Consider the following 20,157-nt stretch of genomic DNA (forward strand, 5'->3'; position numbering starts at 1 on the left):
TTGCAGATCTAAACGAGGGGTTGCCAAACATGGGTTTTAATTTATAAAAGTAGCTGCACATTAAGAGAAGAAATGAGAATGGCCACTTTTATATAAAGACGAACAGAAAAAGTTGTAAAACGTTGCTAAATAAAGCAAGAGAAAATAGTAATTCGGTTCACAAAGCTGGAGCCAAGTCCTAGCAACACAAAGACTTCCAAATCTATTTTTGAACGTGTGATACACACTAATTTTTAAGACAACAAAATTTAAAAAATCAAAAAAAAATGATCCAGTGACTTACTTTTTAAGGTTGCTCTCCTAGTAACTATTTTGGAAGTACATTCTAACCTCGTTTGAAATACTTCAGCACACTGTTTCAATTGATAACAGTGCGATACCAACCGTTAAACAAAAAAATATCTAGTTTCTTTTTTGGAGACTTAGGATGGGATTTTGTTTCTGCAACAATACGAGGTACGATATGATGACCTTCAAATCGCCTAATTAATCAAAACACGGATTTTTTTTCAATTTTTTTTTAATTCTATCAATTTATGATAACAATAAATGATTACAACCTCAAATGTTGCTTGTTTGTGAACACATGTGGTATTTTATAATTATTTTAATTCTACCTCCTCACATAAGTAACATTAGATGCTGTCAGAATAATACCTTATCATAAATTCTTACATTAATACAAATAAAAGAAAATTTTGAAAAAGAAATGCATTTTGAGTGATTTGGTGTTTTGAAGGTCATCGTATCGTACCTCGTATCGTTGCAGAAACAAAATCCCCTTAGACCGCCAAATGCCGATTTCCAGCCTATTTATAAAAAAACAACGGTATAAAAAAACAATTTCTTAAATTAAAAATAGGCGTTCCCTTCTTCAGTACAAAATCATGTTGACCAAAAGTATCTCAATACTTTCCCGGCGCCTCCACCATTTATATCAGGTAAAATTTATCTTTTAGAAAAATCTAATATAAAATCTGTTCTTTCTAGATTTACACTTATTAGAAATTAAAATGTTTTAATAGCAATTTTTACGTTTGATCACGTTCTTGTTCCATTACCGCCAACATTCATTCTCGGGTGGCGAAATAATATTCTCGTAGAACCGTGCATAATAATTGTTGCAACTAAATTTATGCTTGCAGCAAATAGATTATGTTATCAACTTGTATTTAAGTTTAATTAATACACGGTAATTCGGGCTTCTTGCGCTGCTGGCTAAAGAACAATGTGGCTGGCGTTCGAGGAAACACAATCATCCCTACCTTAATTAATTCCTAAACACAAAATTAAACTATTTCAACGCTGAAATTATGAAAACTCAAAACCTATGAATGCGTGAGCAACTTTGTTTTATTCATTATCTCCTAATAACGCATCAACTAGGAGTTTCAAGTAGAATTAGATATGTAAAGGTTTGAATCTCGACCCCAAAACTTTCCCGCAAAATATGCTTCCAACGTTTATAAATATGCATTGGGGTTAACGAATTGTAAATAAATAAAAGCTAAAAGGGTGGAAATTATTTAATTAAAACTTTTGTATCACACATATGAAACAAATTTGGCTTCTGGTGTTGAATCATTAATATAATTAAGTACTAACAAATCCGTATTCGTTTCGAAGCAGAAAGTCGACTCTGCGGTTTTCAAAATACCTTGTCAAAACGATGAAATATTTTTAATTTAAAATTGGAGCGTACATTCATGCAAGTAAGCAAAATCAAGTCGCTTTTAATCCCGATTTAAATCAATACGTGGTATCACTGCAGGTGGAATCCTGCGAGCACTCTCACAGGAAATGGCAATTGATGATATTATCCGACTTCCGACAGAAAAGTGGTCCAGCTGTGATATGTGGACTGCACACTAAACAAAACGATATGAACAATACGCGACTGGTTTTTTCGTCCGAAGAGACAATTTTCCCTTTTTAAATACAACGAATTTTTATTCCGCCAGCGTTAAAATATATTTAGAATTGTTGAAGCGTTAAAATTTGATTTAGATCCTAACTTTATCCCGCTCGGTGCGCATTAACATTTGTCATTCAACCGACGCGAAGTATTTTATAAATTTTTAACAAAGGCGGAATTGATCTCGTATAGTTATAGATAAAGTTTCCGAAAGCGATTAAATTTAAGCTTTGAATAAAAGCATCTGTGCGAAAATCGCGTACCGGTTTTAATATAACAACGTCACGTCAACGTCGTTTAAAAACATAAAAATAAAACGTATTACAAAAAGGATCACAGAATGTTTACAGCCGTCCGACGAACCAGGTCAAGATCTTCCTTCGAGTCTTACATCCAAAAGCTCTGTAATTTGGATTTCAGTCGCTGTTCGAAATTTTCATTCGTTGATCGTGCGGAGACTTTAAATGAGCGATTACGGGATGACTTTGTTTATCTCGTCTAGCCTACGAAAAACCTGGACATTATTCAGAATGTTGGAACAATTTTCGTTGAAACTGGAAGCACAAGTATGGACGTTGGCGGTAAATTACTAGTACCTTGTGCCTAATGAATGTGTAAATTTGTTCTACCAAGACGACAAAAACCGTTGTCCCTAGTTTCATGTTATACATAGGCGCACTAATAATGTAAAGTTTTCTCCCGGTTACACCGCATTCATAAAGTCGTTTCAATAGCGCAATTAAGGAAGATATAATTTACGAGCAAAGTTCATTTCAGTTGATGTGATTCTGATTACGTAATTACCAACTTTAACAAATGCAGTTTTCAACTTGAAATTCAGTGTACTTGAGAATATAAATTTTTTACCACATTAAGTTTCGAAGTTAGTGAGTTCGGCGGCGTAAACGTTACACGTCCCGATGATAATTTTCAACAATAAAAAGAACTACATGAGCAAAAAATCGAATACAATATACCAACTTGAAAGAGACTCTGGCACGAAATGCAATTTATACAAATTGAAAAAAGGAAAATCTCTAACCACCGACAGTACGAATAAATAAAAAATCGAGTGAATGAGAACACCGCGACTCAAATTAATGTTCGCACTCCTGTTGCAATGATAAGCATTTTACGACTGATAGGAAGTAAGTGAAAAGTTTGTGACGGAGCGGTTAAAAATGATGGAAAATCTCCAACTTTTTAAGTAAAATTTTCGATGAAATATCGCGATAATGTTCATAGCTTGATGGAGTTCAAGTGGTGGGTGTAACTTTGACCTGAAACTCTGTCGATTTGTGTTTTCACATTCGCACAAAAACAACAAACTCACTTTTCAGTAAACTTCTCCTGTTTATCTGCATAAATGCTGTTATATTTAAAACAAATGATCCTCTTTTGTGAAGCAGACATTGTATGGCCACTTTTACAAATGGCATGAATTTAACTGAAAAATTCTCCTGGATGTTTTAAAAAGTATTTAATTGCAGTACTGAAGTCTACACATTCAAGTGCATTGTTATGAACTTGTATGCATCACTTGTCTTGAATTATTCCCTCACTTCCTTCAGCAGGAAATGTAATTACGTTCCGGTAAACGGGAATCTACAAGGTAAGTATTCATTTTAAGTAGTAAGCTTTCTATACGCATACACAAAAGCTCCTAATGGGAAAATCTTGTCAACGGCTTGCCTTTCTTCAATTCAGATAGAAATTAGAAGTGTTAATCCACCGAATAGTTCAGGTACATACAAAGTAAAAACTTTAAATGCGAATCTGACGAGAAATTAAAGCAAACTAACTCTTCTACATTTACTGAGATAAAGTTATATCGAAAAGTGCACTACCTAAATGACCGTTTCAAAGTTTACTCCACTGCATTAACAATAATTGCAACATACAGCCGGAACTTGGGTTATTATGATCTTGTACTTAATATTAAAACAACACTCTGTTAACTCGCAAAGTGAAGTTCTAACTGATTCTATTAAACATCACAAGACCAACACGTATTCTGCTAAGTATCTTTAGAACAAGCCACTGTTTAACTAAATAACCAGAAATAATATTACGTGTGTAACTCCACATTAAACTTGCAGTGATGAGACAGCAATGACGTTCAATTTACATAAACTCATGGTAGTTTTAGATGGCTAAAAACCTCAATTTTTAATTTATTACAAAAATTTGTAATGCGAATGTTTTCATTCCCTATTCAGTGCTTTTACGATCACATTCATTAAATATACTCATAAATTTATGGGTTTGTGCACATTTTTCTGTCCTTCCTTTTATTAAAATTTGCGTGGAAGGAGATCAATCAAAGTGTTCGTAAATTAATTTTTAAACTTCTGATTCTTCGAAACGCTTCATTTTAAATTCGCTAAAAAACAAAATTCTATGGCACATAATGAGATTTTTTGTGGCTTCGTTACATTTTAAAACAGATATGTAATTTTTAGCTTGTCGTGTTTTATGTAAATGCAACATGTGGTGCTAAAGATAATTAAAAAGCAGTGTGTGAAAATTTAAAATGTAATTTGGACGACATCATTAGCAATTGTAAGTTAATTATGAAGATAAATATTCATGTTTGTGTACGCTAAAAGCATTGTTTTAGTAAACAAAAGTTTATTAAGGAGACTTGCATTACATAATTGAGCATCTTAAACTAAACTACCTGTACGTGAATCCAAAAAAATGTAAGCTAAAAAGTTACAAAATGTAATTTTCATTTGATCGAATTAGAAGGTATCAATTCCATATTTGATTTGCTGTATTTTTTTCGATTTCCTCCGCACTTTCCTTTCTCATTCCTGGCATGGAGTCCTCGTAAAATAAAAAATAGAAAAACAAAAAGGATACTTTTCGTATTGCAGATTTATAAAACTATCCAAATCTACAAACCAAATGAGAATCACACCTAGAATTACAATGAATTTAATTTAGATAAAATTGAATTAATTTAGCATTTCAACTCATTCATTTGGAGTTTGCGAACGCGCTACTCATGACCTTTAACTGAAATTAGACCCATAAGCATCAGGAATATGGTTATCATATATTTAGGTTTACAAAACAAAAATTGTTCGTTTATTTCATTAAAATCTGAAAATGTAGCATAAACTGATGATTTTAGAGGTGCTTCCCCGTTTATACAAAGAAATTGTTTTTAGTTTGAATATGAATGTAAACATTATGGCATAATAAATCTAACAAGAAAACGCTTTGTCGTTGCTTTAAGTGAAACATTACAATTTCTTGCACGAGACCAAAACTGAGGTCTGTTATCTGTCTGTAGCGGTTGCTTCAGTCATTATTAAGAACCGCAATTGAAATTATTACAGAAAATAATCACAAGAACGTTCTTTGTAAAATAATTCGGTTGTATGCAAGAAAATTAGCTCAAAACGTGACTTTTAAACTATAATAATAATTATCACGCAACAAAGTTAGGAAAATAAAAGAAGGTAAGTATAATAATAAATTTAGTGCTTGCGTGTTGTCGCAAAAATTCCAAAGAAAGTTAAATTATGTCAAAGCTTATTATACAAAAATAACTGTTATTAAATTAGCTTCGTCTCTCTTTTTTAGGTCCGATATGTTACAGATGCTTGGTAGTCGCATCACAAAATGTGGATCGTTTCATTTTCTGCATGCAGCTCGCATATTAAAAACTTCCCGGTGCACACCGTAATGAGAAAATTCTAAATGTCAGCTCCAATATGTCATTAGTTAAGGTCCTCGTAACGGTCTTCTGATAATGAAGAGTTTGCGCTGCAAATTCAGAGGCTGCCTAATTATCAGACGCTCGTCGGAAACTAGCGGTCCGCATGTAAACACCTTCATTATATGAGCACCGTGCTTTGTGAAATATCGTGGCTGAAGGGTGCCGTAAAAGGTTAATAGGCAACCTCCGGGAGCCCGTAACAGGTCTCACGAGACGAGGATTCGCGGCATTTACTTCTTACACGCCGCTGCATAAACGATCCAAATCGGGTGAATTGTTCGAAGGGTTGTTGTCAGCGCCCCCTGCTATATCACATAGAGGAGTTTGATTGAAAGCAAATACGGCTCTCAGATATGATCCCCACCCCCCGTTTTTTCAACAGGGATTTCATTAAGATTCCAAAAACCAGCATCGAGGATGCTTCATTATCGACGATGGTATCGGTTTAATGAGGTGTATTTCTTAAGCGATTTGCTAAGGATCGAGCAACCAATCAAAAACAAAAAACTTCATAGATAACGGTTATCGAATCATTCCGAGGAACAACGAGGCGATTAATTTTAAAATTTCAGAAAAAGGAGAAAGAGGAAGTCGGGTAATTGCGCGTTCGTTTGTCGTTAACGTTCTTTTTTGAACAAGTTGCTCTGATAAGAGCTCTTGCTCAAAAAACAATAACTGTAATAAAAGAGAGCTGAAGATCAAAAAATTTCACAGCTGATGTTCTTTGGAGATATGCTAACAATTAGAAGCCACGCACGTGTACCCACATGTGTTGAACGCTTTTTCACAATTTTTTAGACTTTCTGTCGATCCTATTTTCCGTCTTCCTCGACTAGTTGATAGATCCCTCTTTTAAAGTTGCCAACTTTCCGACAATACGTGGAATAAATCATGATCTGATCGCGTTACCATCTCCATTTTTTGTCATTTTGCGTCCATTACTTCTCAACTTACTATGCACTGAGTTTTTTATGTTTGTCTTATAATCAACACTCGCACGATATTATCGGCTTAATGATGTGTCGCAGTTCCCTACCCGAATTGATACGTAAACGTAACAAAGAAAATCAATAAGAGACTGGTCACGCGAAAGGTAAAATCGCCGCTTAACATGGATATAACCGAGGTTTGTTTTCATGCATAAGCAACCTTCGACACCCATCACGACAAACACAAAGTAAATACTCACACTTGTCTCAAAACAAGCCTACCCATCATAAACAGTTTCGTTGAGTAAACATAACATCTCTTCATGTAACACCGAGTGTTCCATGTTGAATTGTCGTCACCCTTCAATGTCGCGTGCGTGCCATTCCCTCCGATGTGTTTCTTGCGTGTTGAGCTCTGATTTGATTTGAAAGAATGAAATTGGAAGTTCATCTGCTGTGCGTATTCATCAGAGAGAGCGCTAGGCGGGTGTAACGACGCCTCGTAATTTCTGATTCTTTTTCCGGGGAAATTATGACGGCGAAAAGGCGTGACAACCGATCTACACTAATTTTATTTACGGTAATATCATCCTTTTGTGCAGGATTAAAAAGACGGCACCACGCTGCTATGCGTGCTTGCCTATTAATTTGCAATGGCGCGCTATGAGCAACGTTTTAAATTTAAATAAAACGCTTTGCAGGGTGATACAGCCTGGTTCTTTCCACTAAATTTCAGCATCAAATTTCCTAATTAGAAATCGTGAGCAAAAAACAAATTTTCGAAAAATGGAAATAAACTGTCGTGGTGGAATATGTTAAAAATGGTGGAAGCGCCTAAATATGAACACTGAGAATGTGGTTTACCTCGTTAAAAAGAACACCATAAAATTTAATTGTTGTTAGGAAATAAACAGTCAGTACTTATTTATGTACAGTATGTCCCCGGATTGAGTTCACAAGAGGAAAAAAAAACGTTATTTTTCATTTTACAAAAAAATGACAAAGGAATAATATTTTTGCTAAATTTAAAATAAATAAATCTTTAATTAAAACTTTAATATTATCAAGCTGGGTTCTTAAAATCGAAAAAAACAAAAAATAACGAAGAACTTTTTTATTTTTAATTTTGCAAAAAATGTCAAAGGAATGAAATTTGTTCCTTAACTCAACCAATTTCCACTATTTGATGGACCCATTATCTGTTTTAGCACATAGTTCAATTCTAACTCGTAATTCTTTAAGACTGTTTCGAATTTTCTCGATTATTGTTAAGGATGCAATTGCAATTTTTTTCCAATTTTTTAATACTTACACATTATTGGGTAAATTTTTCTTTAATCTTTAACGCACTATTTGATATTGCGAATGCACAGCCTGTTGTTATTTAAACACGATAACAAAATTTAATAAATAAAAATAATTAAAAAAATAATTTGAAGAGTACAAACTAATAATTTTGAAATTTTAATTGCAGATTTATCTGTTTTGAAATAAGCAAAAAATGTTATTCCTTTGAAATTTGTTTGTAAAATGGAAAATAAACTTTTTTTCCCTCTTGTGAACTTAATCCGGGGACATACTGTATATGTATCAGTATTTAGTGTAAAGACACTTGACTGCTGCAAACTGCATCAAAATCCCCGAATTCTGAGTGTTGCAGAGTAACTATTAAGTTCAGTTGTAGGTGCACATCGATTTAAAAGATGATGAATACAAAAAGAGCTTTGGACCTGCACAAGGTCTTACCTAGTGCTCTTGCATGTGTGAGGACCTAACATTGTGTTTATAATAACTTATATAAGAACGATATTCTCCAGTTTAAAACATTGCCGTTGGCTTTGAACAAGCATGAACATGAGCCACTTTTTGCAGAATGAACTTTAATAAATTTAAAACAATTTAAAACTTGCTGTTGTATATCTGGTTCCATACCCTAAAGAAAACAACGATTCGTTGTTTATGAAAACTTACCAAGTTATTATATTCTCCATTTTCGCTGTTAATTAACACAAAGAGTAAAAGCAAAGTAAATTCACCTCGTCTGTGATTCATCTAGTCTGTGGTTGGTTGCCCACGACGTCAGCGTCGTGATGACCACCTCTTCTTCTGTTCACTTTAGTTGTCACAAAATCACTCCACTCACTTTGAGTTCAAACTCAACGAAAAAATTGTTTCTGGGCAGTGGCATAGGATAGCTTTGGGGTACCCAAAACAAAGAATTTTCGCCAAACCGTACCACTTCGGACACCATCAAATATGTTCGGTTTGACTGTCAATTCAAAGTTACAATAGACTCTCGATAATTCAAACCACGGTAACTTTAATTTCTCGATAATTTGAAGTTTTCCCGGTCTCCTCGATTTTTCTCGATAAACTGAAAAATTTCATTGCATTTTGGTTCCCTCGATTTTGAAATGAAATCGAGAACTTTTTTCTCGCCAACACTCTAAAATTTAAATGTTTTCCTCCCAAACTCTCGTTAATTTGAGATTCCTCGCATGGGCCTACAAAAAAAAAAACAGAAAACAACGGTAAAAATACCGTTGCTTTAAAATCGAATTTTACATTTTTTGACTTTCGCTTTTTAATAAAAGGTCACTGAAGCGCCATAAGTTCTACAAAGAATACGAGTCTTTCAATTCATTAAATCTGCGAAATTAAAAAAAAATTTAGCAAAAGAGTTCTAAATTTTAGCATCCACTTTATCGATGATTTTGAAAAATAAAGATATAAATAGCTATGTACATAATTAAAATAAACTTTTAATCAATCTTCCGTTTATTTGAATTTTCTTCTCTCTTTCTCTCGATTATTTGAATAACACTATACAGGGTCTATCAGAACTAGCGGACCAAAATGAAACGATGTATTCACAATCTTCTGGGAATAATTGGAAAAATGTTTAAAAAAATCCATCTTTAATAGTGATCAGAAAATGAACAATTTAAACTAACAATCGTGTTGCTGATGTTAAGTTACCTGAAAATTAGCTTTTCCTGCTTTATTTGTAACTATGGATGCATCTTAAATATTTTTGCATTGTTGTTACACTGACGTAATTTTTTAGGTGACGTCTTCTCATAAAAATTGACAAGTTTATTTTAAGACCAACAAAATGAAATAATAAACTCAAACTTTAAAATTAACAGAATCCGAAAAACAGATTAGTAAATGAATACAGAAATAACAAAAATGAATGAATAAGCGGTATAAATTTGAAAAAATAGGTAAATAGTTTTTAAAGTAAATGTTCAAAATTTCTTCCTTCCACTTGAATGCACAGAGCAGCTCTTCTCAGTAGACTTGCCCTAGCATTACTGACCATTTCAGCTGTTATTGAAGCAAATGCTTCTTGAATGCGGTTTCTTAACACGTTAATATTTTCAGGCATATTTCGGTACACCAAATTCTTGACGTGTCCCCAAAGGAAAAAATCTAAGGGCGTAAGGTCTGGCGACCTGGGGGGCCAACGTCTTGGGCCTCCGCGGCCTATCCATGCATTAGGAAATCTAACATCTAAATGGTTCCTAGTTACATTTGCAAAATGTGCTGGGCATCCATCATGCTGGAACCAAATATTGTTAATGTCAACATTTCTTAATCTTTGTAGAGGAATATTGTCTAGCAGCATGTCCAAATCATCAACTAAAAAATTTGTATAAATTTGGCCGTTGAGTCTGGCGGGAAATTCGTACGGGCCAACCTGAAAGAATGTGATGTTTTATAATTGCGTATAACTTGTTCTCAAAACAATTTACTATGGCGTTCCCAAAAATTCCAGCCCAAAGATTGACAGAAAATCTTTGCTGGGGATTACTTTGCCTGAAGACGTGCGGATTATCTCGCCCCCAAACATGAAAATTTCTTTGATTGAAAAATCCATCTTTTTGAAAGCAAGATTCGTCTGTAAACAATATGCTTTTGACGAAGTTCTCATTTGCTTCATGTTCCCGCAGAAACCAAGTACAAAACTCCACTCTTAGAGGATAATCTTCCGGCGTAAGACATTGCACTTTAGTATAATGAAATGGGTGCATTCGTTCGTCTTTAAGAATACGTTGAACAGAAGAGGTGGACATTTCAAGATTTCTGGCCACAATACTAATGCTCGTTTCAGGTTCCTCTTCAAAAATCTCAATAACCGCTTCCTCGTTGTCCACGGTTCTCGCAGTTCTTGGGGCACCCCCAACCTCCCTTCTGCATACTTTTAAATTACCAGATTCTCTTCCTCTCTGTACTAATCTTAAAATAACATTTCGGCTAGGCTGTTCCCTATTTGGAAAACGAAGTGCGTATTGCTGGATAGTAGCTGTTGCACTGCGATTACACTCTCCATACAACAAGACCATATCAAAATATTCTTCCGGGGTAAACATAATTAATTATTAAATACAATGAAACCACAAATCAACGTTTGGAATGACTGTCTAATTGTCAGAAATACTTTGTTATGACATAACAGTCAATTATTTTTTGCAACAATTAAATAGGTTTCTATGGTAAAAAATATATGTTTTAAGGTAATTTTACATCTACAACACGATTGGTCAATTAAAACCGTTCTTATTTTAAAAGCCAACAAGAATGGATTTTTTTAAACAATTTTCTCTTTATCTGCAGAAGATCATTTATCCATGGGATGATTTTGGTCCGCCAGTTCTGATAGACCCTGTATTTTAAACCCTCAAACTTTTTGTGAACTTTTTCCCTGGTCTTTTAAGTTTCAAATTATCGAGAGTCTACTGTACCAACTCACGTGGATTGACATAAATTAATGATTCTTCTGTTTATTCTTAATTAATTATTATATTAATTAGTTATTTTCGTCTTCTCTTTCTTATAAAGATATTTTTTTTAACCGGTTTATCGCATTTTCCTAACTTCAGTTCAATTTCAAACCATGAACCAGGTCGAGGTTTGCCGATGGTATACGAAGCGGATTTTTTGATTTGGTGCGATTTTTGTGGTGAATTTTTGTATGAGTTGAAAGTGTTTTTGGAGTGGAGAGTGTTTTTAGACAGTTTGGAGCTTTGGCAATAATACGTGTGTTTAGAATGGCCTGGAGAGGAAACTGCACTGGTGTTCTAGCGACAAGGTAAGTTTTAAAATTTGTGAGGTTATATTCCAAACCATTTAGGCGTTTTACTATTTCCACCACTACATCAACAATCTTTCGCTCTATTTGTCTAGTTGTTCACATTATTTTAAGTATACCAAACGAAAAAATGATTATTTGTATTTTTATAATATAAAAAAGCGAAACATTTCTGCCAAGTGAAGTCCGAACTGCATTCAAAAGATGGCGCCACCAAAGCAGCTTTTTCAAGACCAACTCTATCCGTATAAGAGGCCTGTTCGCTCCCTATTAAAACGGGTTCCCGTCTAGCAAGCCATGGACGTGCGGATTGTGGCGTCACCTACCTGCTAATTCGAATAACTAAATCATCAATCTCTGCTGTCAATCATTTTCCGAATCGTAATTCATCGTTTTGGTGTCTTTAAGTTCCTCTTTTGTGGTTACCAGCATTTCTCATCTTACAAACCAACCCTTCCTTGCATCCTCCTGCCCACGGACTTGCTTTGTCTTCGTTGCTTCCTGTTCTGGACTCCACTTGACCTTGATGCCGCAGTTTAGAAGAAACGGTGGGTGCTGTGCGGTGTGCGTCTCGTTCATTTTCATTTAGAGGGGTTGTTGATCGAGTACCTCGCCTTTTTTTCACTTTGGCCAACGCGGTTTTAACTATTGAGACCGAATTTCTTTGATCTCCATGGCATAGCATCACCCGACTACCTTCCACGGATTGTTTCTTATTAAACGGTATCACTTTGTGGAACGCTTGCGCTTTATTGTAGAAAATCTCATGTATCCGTCGATTACTACCCCAAAATCTTCGCGGAGTCCCGCGCAGGGGGTTCTGTTGGTACTTCCGCACCGATAGGGGCTGTCAGACTTTCTCTTTGAACCCGCTTCACGCGCCTAGCGTAGAGAGTCATCATGCGTTCCCAATAATAGCGTAAAAGTGCCTATTTTCGATAAACAGTGCAACTACTGGCGTAATTGACAAATTAACATAACCTATTTGTCCCGTTAGTGACAATGACTGTCCCAGTAGTAGTGGAAAATTTCACAAGACGGCGCCACAATCCGCACTTTTTGACAGGAACTTTTAAAAGGCCCGAGCGGGCAGGCCTCATAAGGATATAGTCGGCCTTGAGCTTTTTGAAGGTAAATTTTTAGTAAACAGATTATTAATTTTTTGTTCTTAAGACCCTTAATATCAACATTTTTTTACATAACAATTCTCAAACAAGTAGGGGTCTTTAAGTCTTTAGATTCATTCCCTTGTGCCCAATTAAACTCTACTATGTCCTCTTCTTTAAATTTCGCTATTTTTTATCAATTTTTTTTAACACTTTTAATAATTTCAAAAAAGTTGTTTGACCTGACAACAGGTTTGTTTAACAATTTCATAACACAAATAGTGTTGCATTATTAATTACATAATTTTTTAGATATAACAATAATTTGAAATTCAACAATTCGTATTGACCAAAACTTAAAATCTTACATTAGATTCTGAGGTTACTTCAAAAGGAAACAACTGACGCTCTTAATATTCATTAAAATTGATAGTACTTAAACCACCAACTTGTACTTGAATTCATTTGAGCGAGTCCAGAAAGTGTTTCATTGTGCCTTCACTGTTATTATTTTCTCAGAGACCTCGAAATATGGAAACTTGTTTACATATTTCATATTCATGACGCTATAAAAACGTCTTGTCTAAAATTTTAGTAGCTAATAAACGACTTAAAACTTTTGAAGCACACTATTTAATAAACACTGTAATTTGTTTACTTTATTAGGATACCTAAAAGTTTTTTCTGTGGTTTGTATTTGGTTTAAATCCTTGGATCAAAATATCCTGTAGTTATATTTCTGCAATGCGACTAAAACTAGAAATACTACACTCGTCATGTACTTATTCCGTCGTTGTATTTCTACGCTCAACTTCCGGATCCATTACTTCAAATGCTATTATAAATTAGAGAATGTAAACGTAAACACTAATCCTGGTGCAGCACTAGCTGTATTTCTGCGACAAGTTGTACGTCGTATTCATATAAACCTATACAGAGCCACGAATTCTCATATTTACCGAGAGTCCTACATTTTGCACCGCATTAACTTTGTATATAGAGAATAGTCGTCTTGGGGAATATATTATTGCTGTATCTGCGATAGAATAAAATTATTTGAGCAAAGTCAGCATGAAATTGTAATATCTTAATTATGAACAATAATAGACGAGCAACTATCGATTTTCTTCGAGCACTAGGTGCTAAAAACGCAGTAAACCATTCGCAACACGGTACATTTTTAAAGGCGGTGATAGTTGCGCTAGATAACGGCATAAAACGATCTTCTTGCACATCACCGTTGCTTTATAGATCATAAAACGTGACAGTAAAGTTTGAAACTATCGATTTCATTGAGATGGCTAGGAATCGGCCGTCCTCAGAGCCTCCGGGGGATAAAAGGAATTGATATTGATAACACAGCTACGAAAACTTCACACATGTTTGTTGCACCAATTTTGCATAAGATGTGTTTTTATACAGTTCAAGTTCCTCGCTTTGAGAATTACATTATTTTTTGGACCCTTTTATCGTCCTCAACTCTCTGTCCGACAATTTGAACTCCATCTTGTTGTCGCGGTAAGCTAACGGGTTTTCAGACTCCCTCTCCTTCAAATCCGCTTTTAGCTCTTTAGTACTAACTTCGTCAATCCGTTTGCCTTGGCCATAGAAAATATCTTCAGTGTATACTCGGTCCTTCCGTCGATAAGTCCCGTGAAGCTGCAAAAATCTTTCAATATACTCTCCAGCTCGCCAAAAGGACACGCACAAAACTGACCTTATCCCAATAGTCGATGTTGAAAGCAAAGTTCACGTGGAAATATTGATGATGGTTGTCGTGAAAAATGGCATCAGGTTGCCACGGTTGCCACCAATATGCTTTAAAATTCACCCCCGAATGATCGATGATTCCGTGGTAATACGTATACAAGGCTACTCCGTAAAAAGCAACTAAAAAATAATTAAGAAGGAAACAGTTGGTTCAACTTTCGGCGCTATTCATCTTACTCCAGTGCGTCGGAATGACGAACAAAGGCAACGTGAGCGTCAACTGGATATGAAGAGCCTCGATGGGGTGGATGGCGGTGACGGAGAATGCTGTAGGCTGTTTGTACTTGTGATGGAGCTTGTGAAAATGCTTGTACAAGAATGGAAGATGGTAAATTCTGTGCAGCCAATATGTTACATAATCCTAGAGAATGAAATCAATATTAAAAATACATGAAATTCCTTCTTGCAATAAAACAACATTTTAATTTCACCTTTCGACAAACTTCAAGTTTTCTATTTATTTTAAGTTGCTCGTTATCGACATTAAGATTGATAAAAAGCAGTTTGTGGCTATTGAACAAGTTCCAGATACTTCAAAGCGAAAGCTCAAACATCCTGTAAGTACACTGTTGTTCTTTTCTTTTTACCAACCCTTTACTACTTAATTCATTAACAACATCTAAAAGGTAAAGTCGAAGTCAGAATGGACTTTCTGAAGAAACTTAGAGAAAATGTATAAATACCGCAGTAGGTATTAGCAAAGCAATGGTCGTCGATTAGCGAAACTGAAAGCCCCTAGAAGACATTCGCAAGGGGATCAACCCTCCTTCAGCTTACCAGCTAATGGATTTAATTGTTATAGCAAGCATGTCAAAGAAATTTATGTTTGGTGTGAGGTGAGGGTGCAAAGTTCTATTCAATTATTATTATTATTGTGGCAAGGTAAGAACGGAATATTTAATGACAGTAATGGGTGAGATTTTATGTAGATTTTCCGCTATTGAATATTTTATTAAAAGGCGAAAAGCTTTATTTGAAGAACAGAACATTATTAAAGATGAATAAGAGCAAAAGTAGCAAACAAAATTAAATAATAATAAGCGATGCAACTAGGAGTTTGGACTGGTCAAGAGAGAGGGCTTTAATAACAAACAACAAAATTTAATCTTGCTAAATGCTCCATATTTTGAACAAACTAGTGGGAGCAAAAAATATAAACGATAACAGAATAATTTCAAGAGAACTGAGCCCATGTTTGCATCAATCGAAAGTCGTAAAGTGTATCCTTAATATAAACCTCTACATCGTCTATTGTGGTAAAGCTACTCTCTTTTCGACACTTTTCACAGTATTTTTCTATTGTGACGAAGACACCTACTTTAAAAGTAAATTTCTTCCTTTGATAAAAATTTATTCCGACTTCTACGGAAAAGAAACTGTGTTAAAGTGAGAGCCACAGTTTTATAAACCGATACTTTAACACAGAAGCTACTGTAAAGACATTATTGTCACAGGCATCATGTGCCTTATTCAAAAGCTCCTTTGAAATGTGATATTGTGGCGAAGGTATTGAAATTAACATCGCGTTGCAGAACAACAATGTCAATGTTATAATGTGCATGTCGCCGCAGTTTTAATTACCTGATAGATAAATATGACCGCCCACTGAACGAAGAACCACAGCCATCCATAATCAGCAACTTCGTAGTAAACAGTGCTGTAGCCACCATTAGCTATGTAACAAGAAAGTACAGCAGAAATGGACGCATTTAAGAACAGCGTAAAAGACCCCAAGAAAATCTCATGACGCTCCAACTCCGGCGGCAGGAATTTCTTCGGCTGGCATTTCCACTCTTCGGCACGGTCACGTTGGCGGACGTAGTAGTACCACTGGAAAACAAAGCGGAACAACGGTCAAACGATATTGCCGCCATGCATAGAAAAACAAGTCTTAAAACTTTATGACAGTCCCTTCTGTTTCTTTACCCAGCGACAAATGTTTATGCGTACACATAAAAAGCAATTTGCACCTCTTCCAGTTTATGTTTTCTTTTTACAAGCTTGATGGAAAAGCTGGGCATAAAGTTCGCGGTGAAATTGTAAAACATTGTATGAGAAGCAGGCGTTAAGGATAGGCAAGCGATAAAATTCACATCATCGACGCAAGTACTATTGCACCATTGGGGCTAGATGAGACACCTGCATGTACTGAACTTGTTTAAAATAGATAAGAATTAAAAGCAATGCTCTCGGAGGGATAGGAAGTTTTCCGGGGAAATCTACGTACGTGTAAAAATCCACCTATGACAAAGTACATAGCGTATGAAACTATAAGGGATGATACCCAAAAACTCCATAAATCTTTTAGACCGAGACATTCCAACGATATTTCTGACCATTTGAAAGGTGTGTTGTGGACTTCTTCAGTGGTGCCGTATCCTAGTTGTCGTCTGAGGTGTACAAAAATATTCACCCACTCTCCTGAAATGTGATATTAATTTATCGTTAATTTTTGATTAGTACTGTCCGCAGCTAAATCAATAAAGGATTTGTAGATTTAACACCTGCGAGCTAAGATTTGATTTGATAAGTGTGATAGTGATTAAACTATTCGTTCAAGACGAGTAATAATAGAAGAATAATTCAATCTTTTAGTATCTGTTGTTAAAAAATGGAAATGATTTAATTTAAACTAAATCTGGCTCTTGTGGCTGGTTAAATTTAGTTAAGAAAGTTAATGATAAATTAGCACAAAAAATTTACGATAAACGATAAGTAATACGAATCGTGTTAAAAAAAATAAAAGATTGAATTTTTACAAGCATTGAGTGAATTCGTTATACTTACATTGTATACCCTGTCTGAGTATAACAAAAGAAATATCTAATCGGTGCACTTCACATATAAGTATACAAATTGATAAAAAACTTAATAAATAACTTAATAAATCTAGATCGTGATTAATTACAGATAACATCTTTCCTGTCTAGAATAATTCTCTGAAATATTTTAGTATTTCTTGCTTATCAACATCAACGGATAAACGTAAAAATTAACTTTTTTCTTTTAAAAGTTTCTGTATCAGAGGTTTCGCGATTTTATAGAATGAGTATAGAAGAAGTTTTTATATTACTTGCATTGTCTCACGAGACTGCAGGCAGCTAAAGGTAGAATTCACTTCCAACTCTGTTTACATAATTTCAACTTCTTTGGAAATCCAATCTCACACAATGAATGAATAGAACAAACAAGTTTAAATTCGATATCTAGAAATTTGAATAAAAAACTCGTTTTTATTCATTTCACCTTTCAATCATAAATAAATTTCTTACATTAAAATATTTAATTTTAAATTAGACTACATATTTTCAACACATACCTTTAATAGAAATGCCCACTATAAAAACAGCCATCGTCGCTAGAGTTTTGCCAACACTCTCCGGTAACATTTTCCAATATTTTTGAATTGTGTCACTGTAATTTTCGGTCCATGTAACACCCATGGGATCTTTAATCCAACCATTTTGCTGTTTATTTTGGGACTTCTTCCTTCTACTACCACCCATTTTAACGGTTGGTAATTAACTACAAGGAGTGAAAATTCTGCGATCTTTATTTAGCAAACTCTTTATAAAAATGGTTTAAAAGATAATGTGTACTGAGTTCAAGTTCAGGTAATGACACTGGCACTCGTTTTTATCTGTGAACACCTGGACGTGTAATTCGATCTTATGAAAGAATGGAAATATGGAGAGATAGTAACCGTAAGGTTTTTTTCAAGTGGAAAAATTATTTCACATCAATTTTTGGTTTGGATTTGGAATGCAAGGACAAAAAGTACTTGGAATTAGAAGGTTGAATACAAAAGTTAAAATGTTTTATTGTTGTGTGATGACTTTTATTAAGCCGAGTATAAAATAAGAATCAAAAATTGAAATTGTAATAAAAAGTATACGTCCAACAAAGCAACTTTTTAATAAGCAACAATCTATGCTAAACTTGATCAAAACGAATTACGATTAACGTACATTTCAAATTCATTTTATTATTATTTTATTTGTACAGAACGCGACAAAACGTGCTAAAACGATAGTCTATAGTAATAACAACGACAAGTTGTAACATTTAGCTCTTGTTGTTAAAAGCGACATAAACAACTAAATACATGGGAGTTTAAAATAAAAAAAACTCAATTATCGAACGATTTTAATTATAACCCTAGAACATCCATTTAATCAAACACGGCTGTGATAAGGTAACGTTATTACGTAAATTTCTACTTGATTCTCTCATTAATTTCCATTACGTGCATAACCATTAAAAACATCAAATCACAACAGCTAACAAGCAATAAGCATCAAAGTGAACCAATTTCATTTTGTTGTGATCCATAATTTTAAACAAATTCATTATATTATATATTTTGTGTTGAAAAAAAAAATACTCACATAGAATTTGCCATAAATAAAAACAAACTCCAAACATACACTGCGGTCTAAAAATAACTACATTTGATTGTAAATATAAGTGCATAATGCCATTGTACGGTTATAAGAGAAATAATTCGATAATTTTCCAATTTAAATTTTAGGCTCTTAACAAAATATCCAATCACAAAAAAGTATGTACAGCACGCCATCTTCTAGAAAGTCTCTGAACAGAGCTGTAATATTTTGGACACGGAAGCTCGCAATGTCGGTTAGTGGGGAGCTAGTGATGATACACCACAGATGTCGCCCTGAAAATAATTTCTCATTTTCTGTAAAACCAATAGATGCCACGCTGTGACAAAATTTAAATTGCTTCTACAAAAGTTCATAAAAAATAAAATTAACGTTTTCGTTTTATTACAATTTTTTTAATAAGACATTATTCTGAATTTTAATGTGCGCACATGGCAGAACAATTGTATTGTTTTCAAGCACTCTTAACGGTTACCTAGAGAAGCTGCAAAGCAGTAAAATTGGATTTTTATTTTATAATGTGAAATGTTTTTAACATTCCAAAAACTAATGCCTGTTTTACGCTTTCTGATAGTCTTTAATTTTTTTTATTTTCTATGGAGAGACAGAATGTCAAAAAACCCCTAAGGAATCGTCCTCCAAAGCTCCGCGGTTCTTTTGACTACTGTCACTGCAGTAACTTATACAACGCGAGATCGGCCACTCGTTCCATATATGTCGGAAAAAACTGGAAAGAGCCTTGTCGAAAGGAAGCCATCAATCCAAGCATACCACAAACGGAAATTCACCAACAAAAATCGTATTCCCAAAACGTCGAACGACCAACTAAGTGCGTTAATAATGCATCGAGCGGCAACATTGATGAATGTCCGTCGTTTAAAGGCTCGCAGTCTGAACCGTCTAATTTACATGTTAAGAAGCGCCGCCTCGCATAACGAATTCTGCAGAGGTTGTCTTCGATGGTTGACGTCAAGACAACTGCCATCATCACAATGGAACATCATTCATGTGCCCTGCCTCGTCCTGTCGCTGCTGATAATAAGCAATGTAAATGCTGGGGGCTTCGCGTGTGCGACGCGCGTTTATTACGCACCAATACGCGGACGTGTGCCATTTAAAGGTAACAACGGACTAGGTGTGGTCAAAACCAAGATATGGCACAAGGGAGAAAAAGTTCGGACACCAAATGGTCACGACTTATATGGAGAA

General features: G+C 34.8%; 1 protein-coding gene across 3 annotated transcripts; it reads right to left on the reverse strand.

The window, feature by feature from the left end:
* Positions 1–14,142: 14,142 nt before the first annotated feature.
* LOC148172454 (lathosterol oxidase-like) lies at positions 14,143–19,025 on the reverse strand. 3 transcript variants are annotated; one of them, XM_088038806.1, is made up of 7 exons: positions 18,934–19,025; positions 17,865–18,070; positions 16,773–16,966; positions 16,127–16,375; positions 14,723–14,906; positions 14,493–14,665; positions 14,143–14,434 (listed from the first exon to the last, which is right to left on the reverse strand). In XM_088038806.1, the coding sequence occupies exons 2-7, from the start codon at positions 18,049–18,051 to the stop codon at positions 14,225–14,227; spliced, it is 1,197 nt and encodes a 398-aa protein (XP_087894932.1). In that variant the 5' UTR covers positions 18,052–18,070; positions 18,934–19,025; the 3' UTR covers positions 14,143–14,224. The 3 variants fall into 3 exon arrangements, with proteins under 3 accessions (XP_087894932.1, XP_087894933.1, XP_087894931.1); XM_088038807.1 differs by having other exon boundaries at positions 17,865–18,088; XM_088038805.1 differs by lacking the exon at positions 18,934–19,025 and having other exon boundaries at positions 17,865–18,161.
* Positions 19,026–20,157: the final 1,132 nt, after the last annotated feature.

Source organism: Gnatocerus cornutus, chromosome 6, assembly GCF_029298725.1.
Source record: "Gnatocerus cornutus isolate USDA-ARS CGAHR chromosome 6, icGnaCorn1.1, whole genome shotgun sequence".
NCBI lineage: Eukaryota > Metazoa > Arthropoda > Insecta > Coleoptera > Tenebrionidae > Gnatocerus > Gnatocerus cornutus.

Coding starts and splice junctions, on each gene's coding strand:
- LOC148172454 (XM_088038806.1), bottom strand. CDS start 18,051: ATGGGTGGTAGTAGAAGGAAGAAGTCCCAAAATAAACAGCAAAATGGT. Junction 16,376..16,772: donor TCATAGGTGGATTTTTACAC/GTACGTAGATTT, acceptor TTTGTTTTCCAG/TGGTACTACTACGTCCGCCA. Junction 14,907..16,126: donor CGGTCATATTTATCTATCAG/GTAATTAAAACT, acceptor TTCATTCTCTAG/GATTATGTAACATATTGGCT.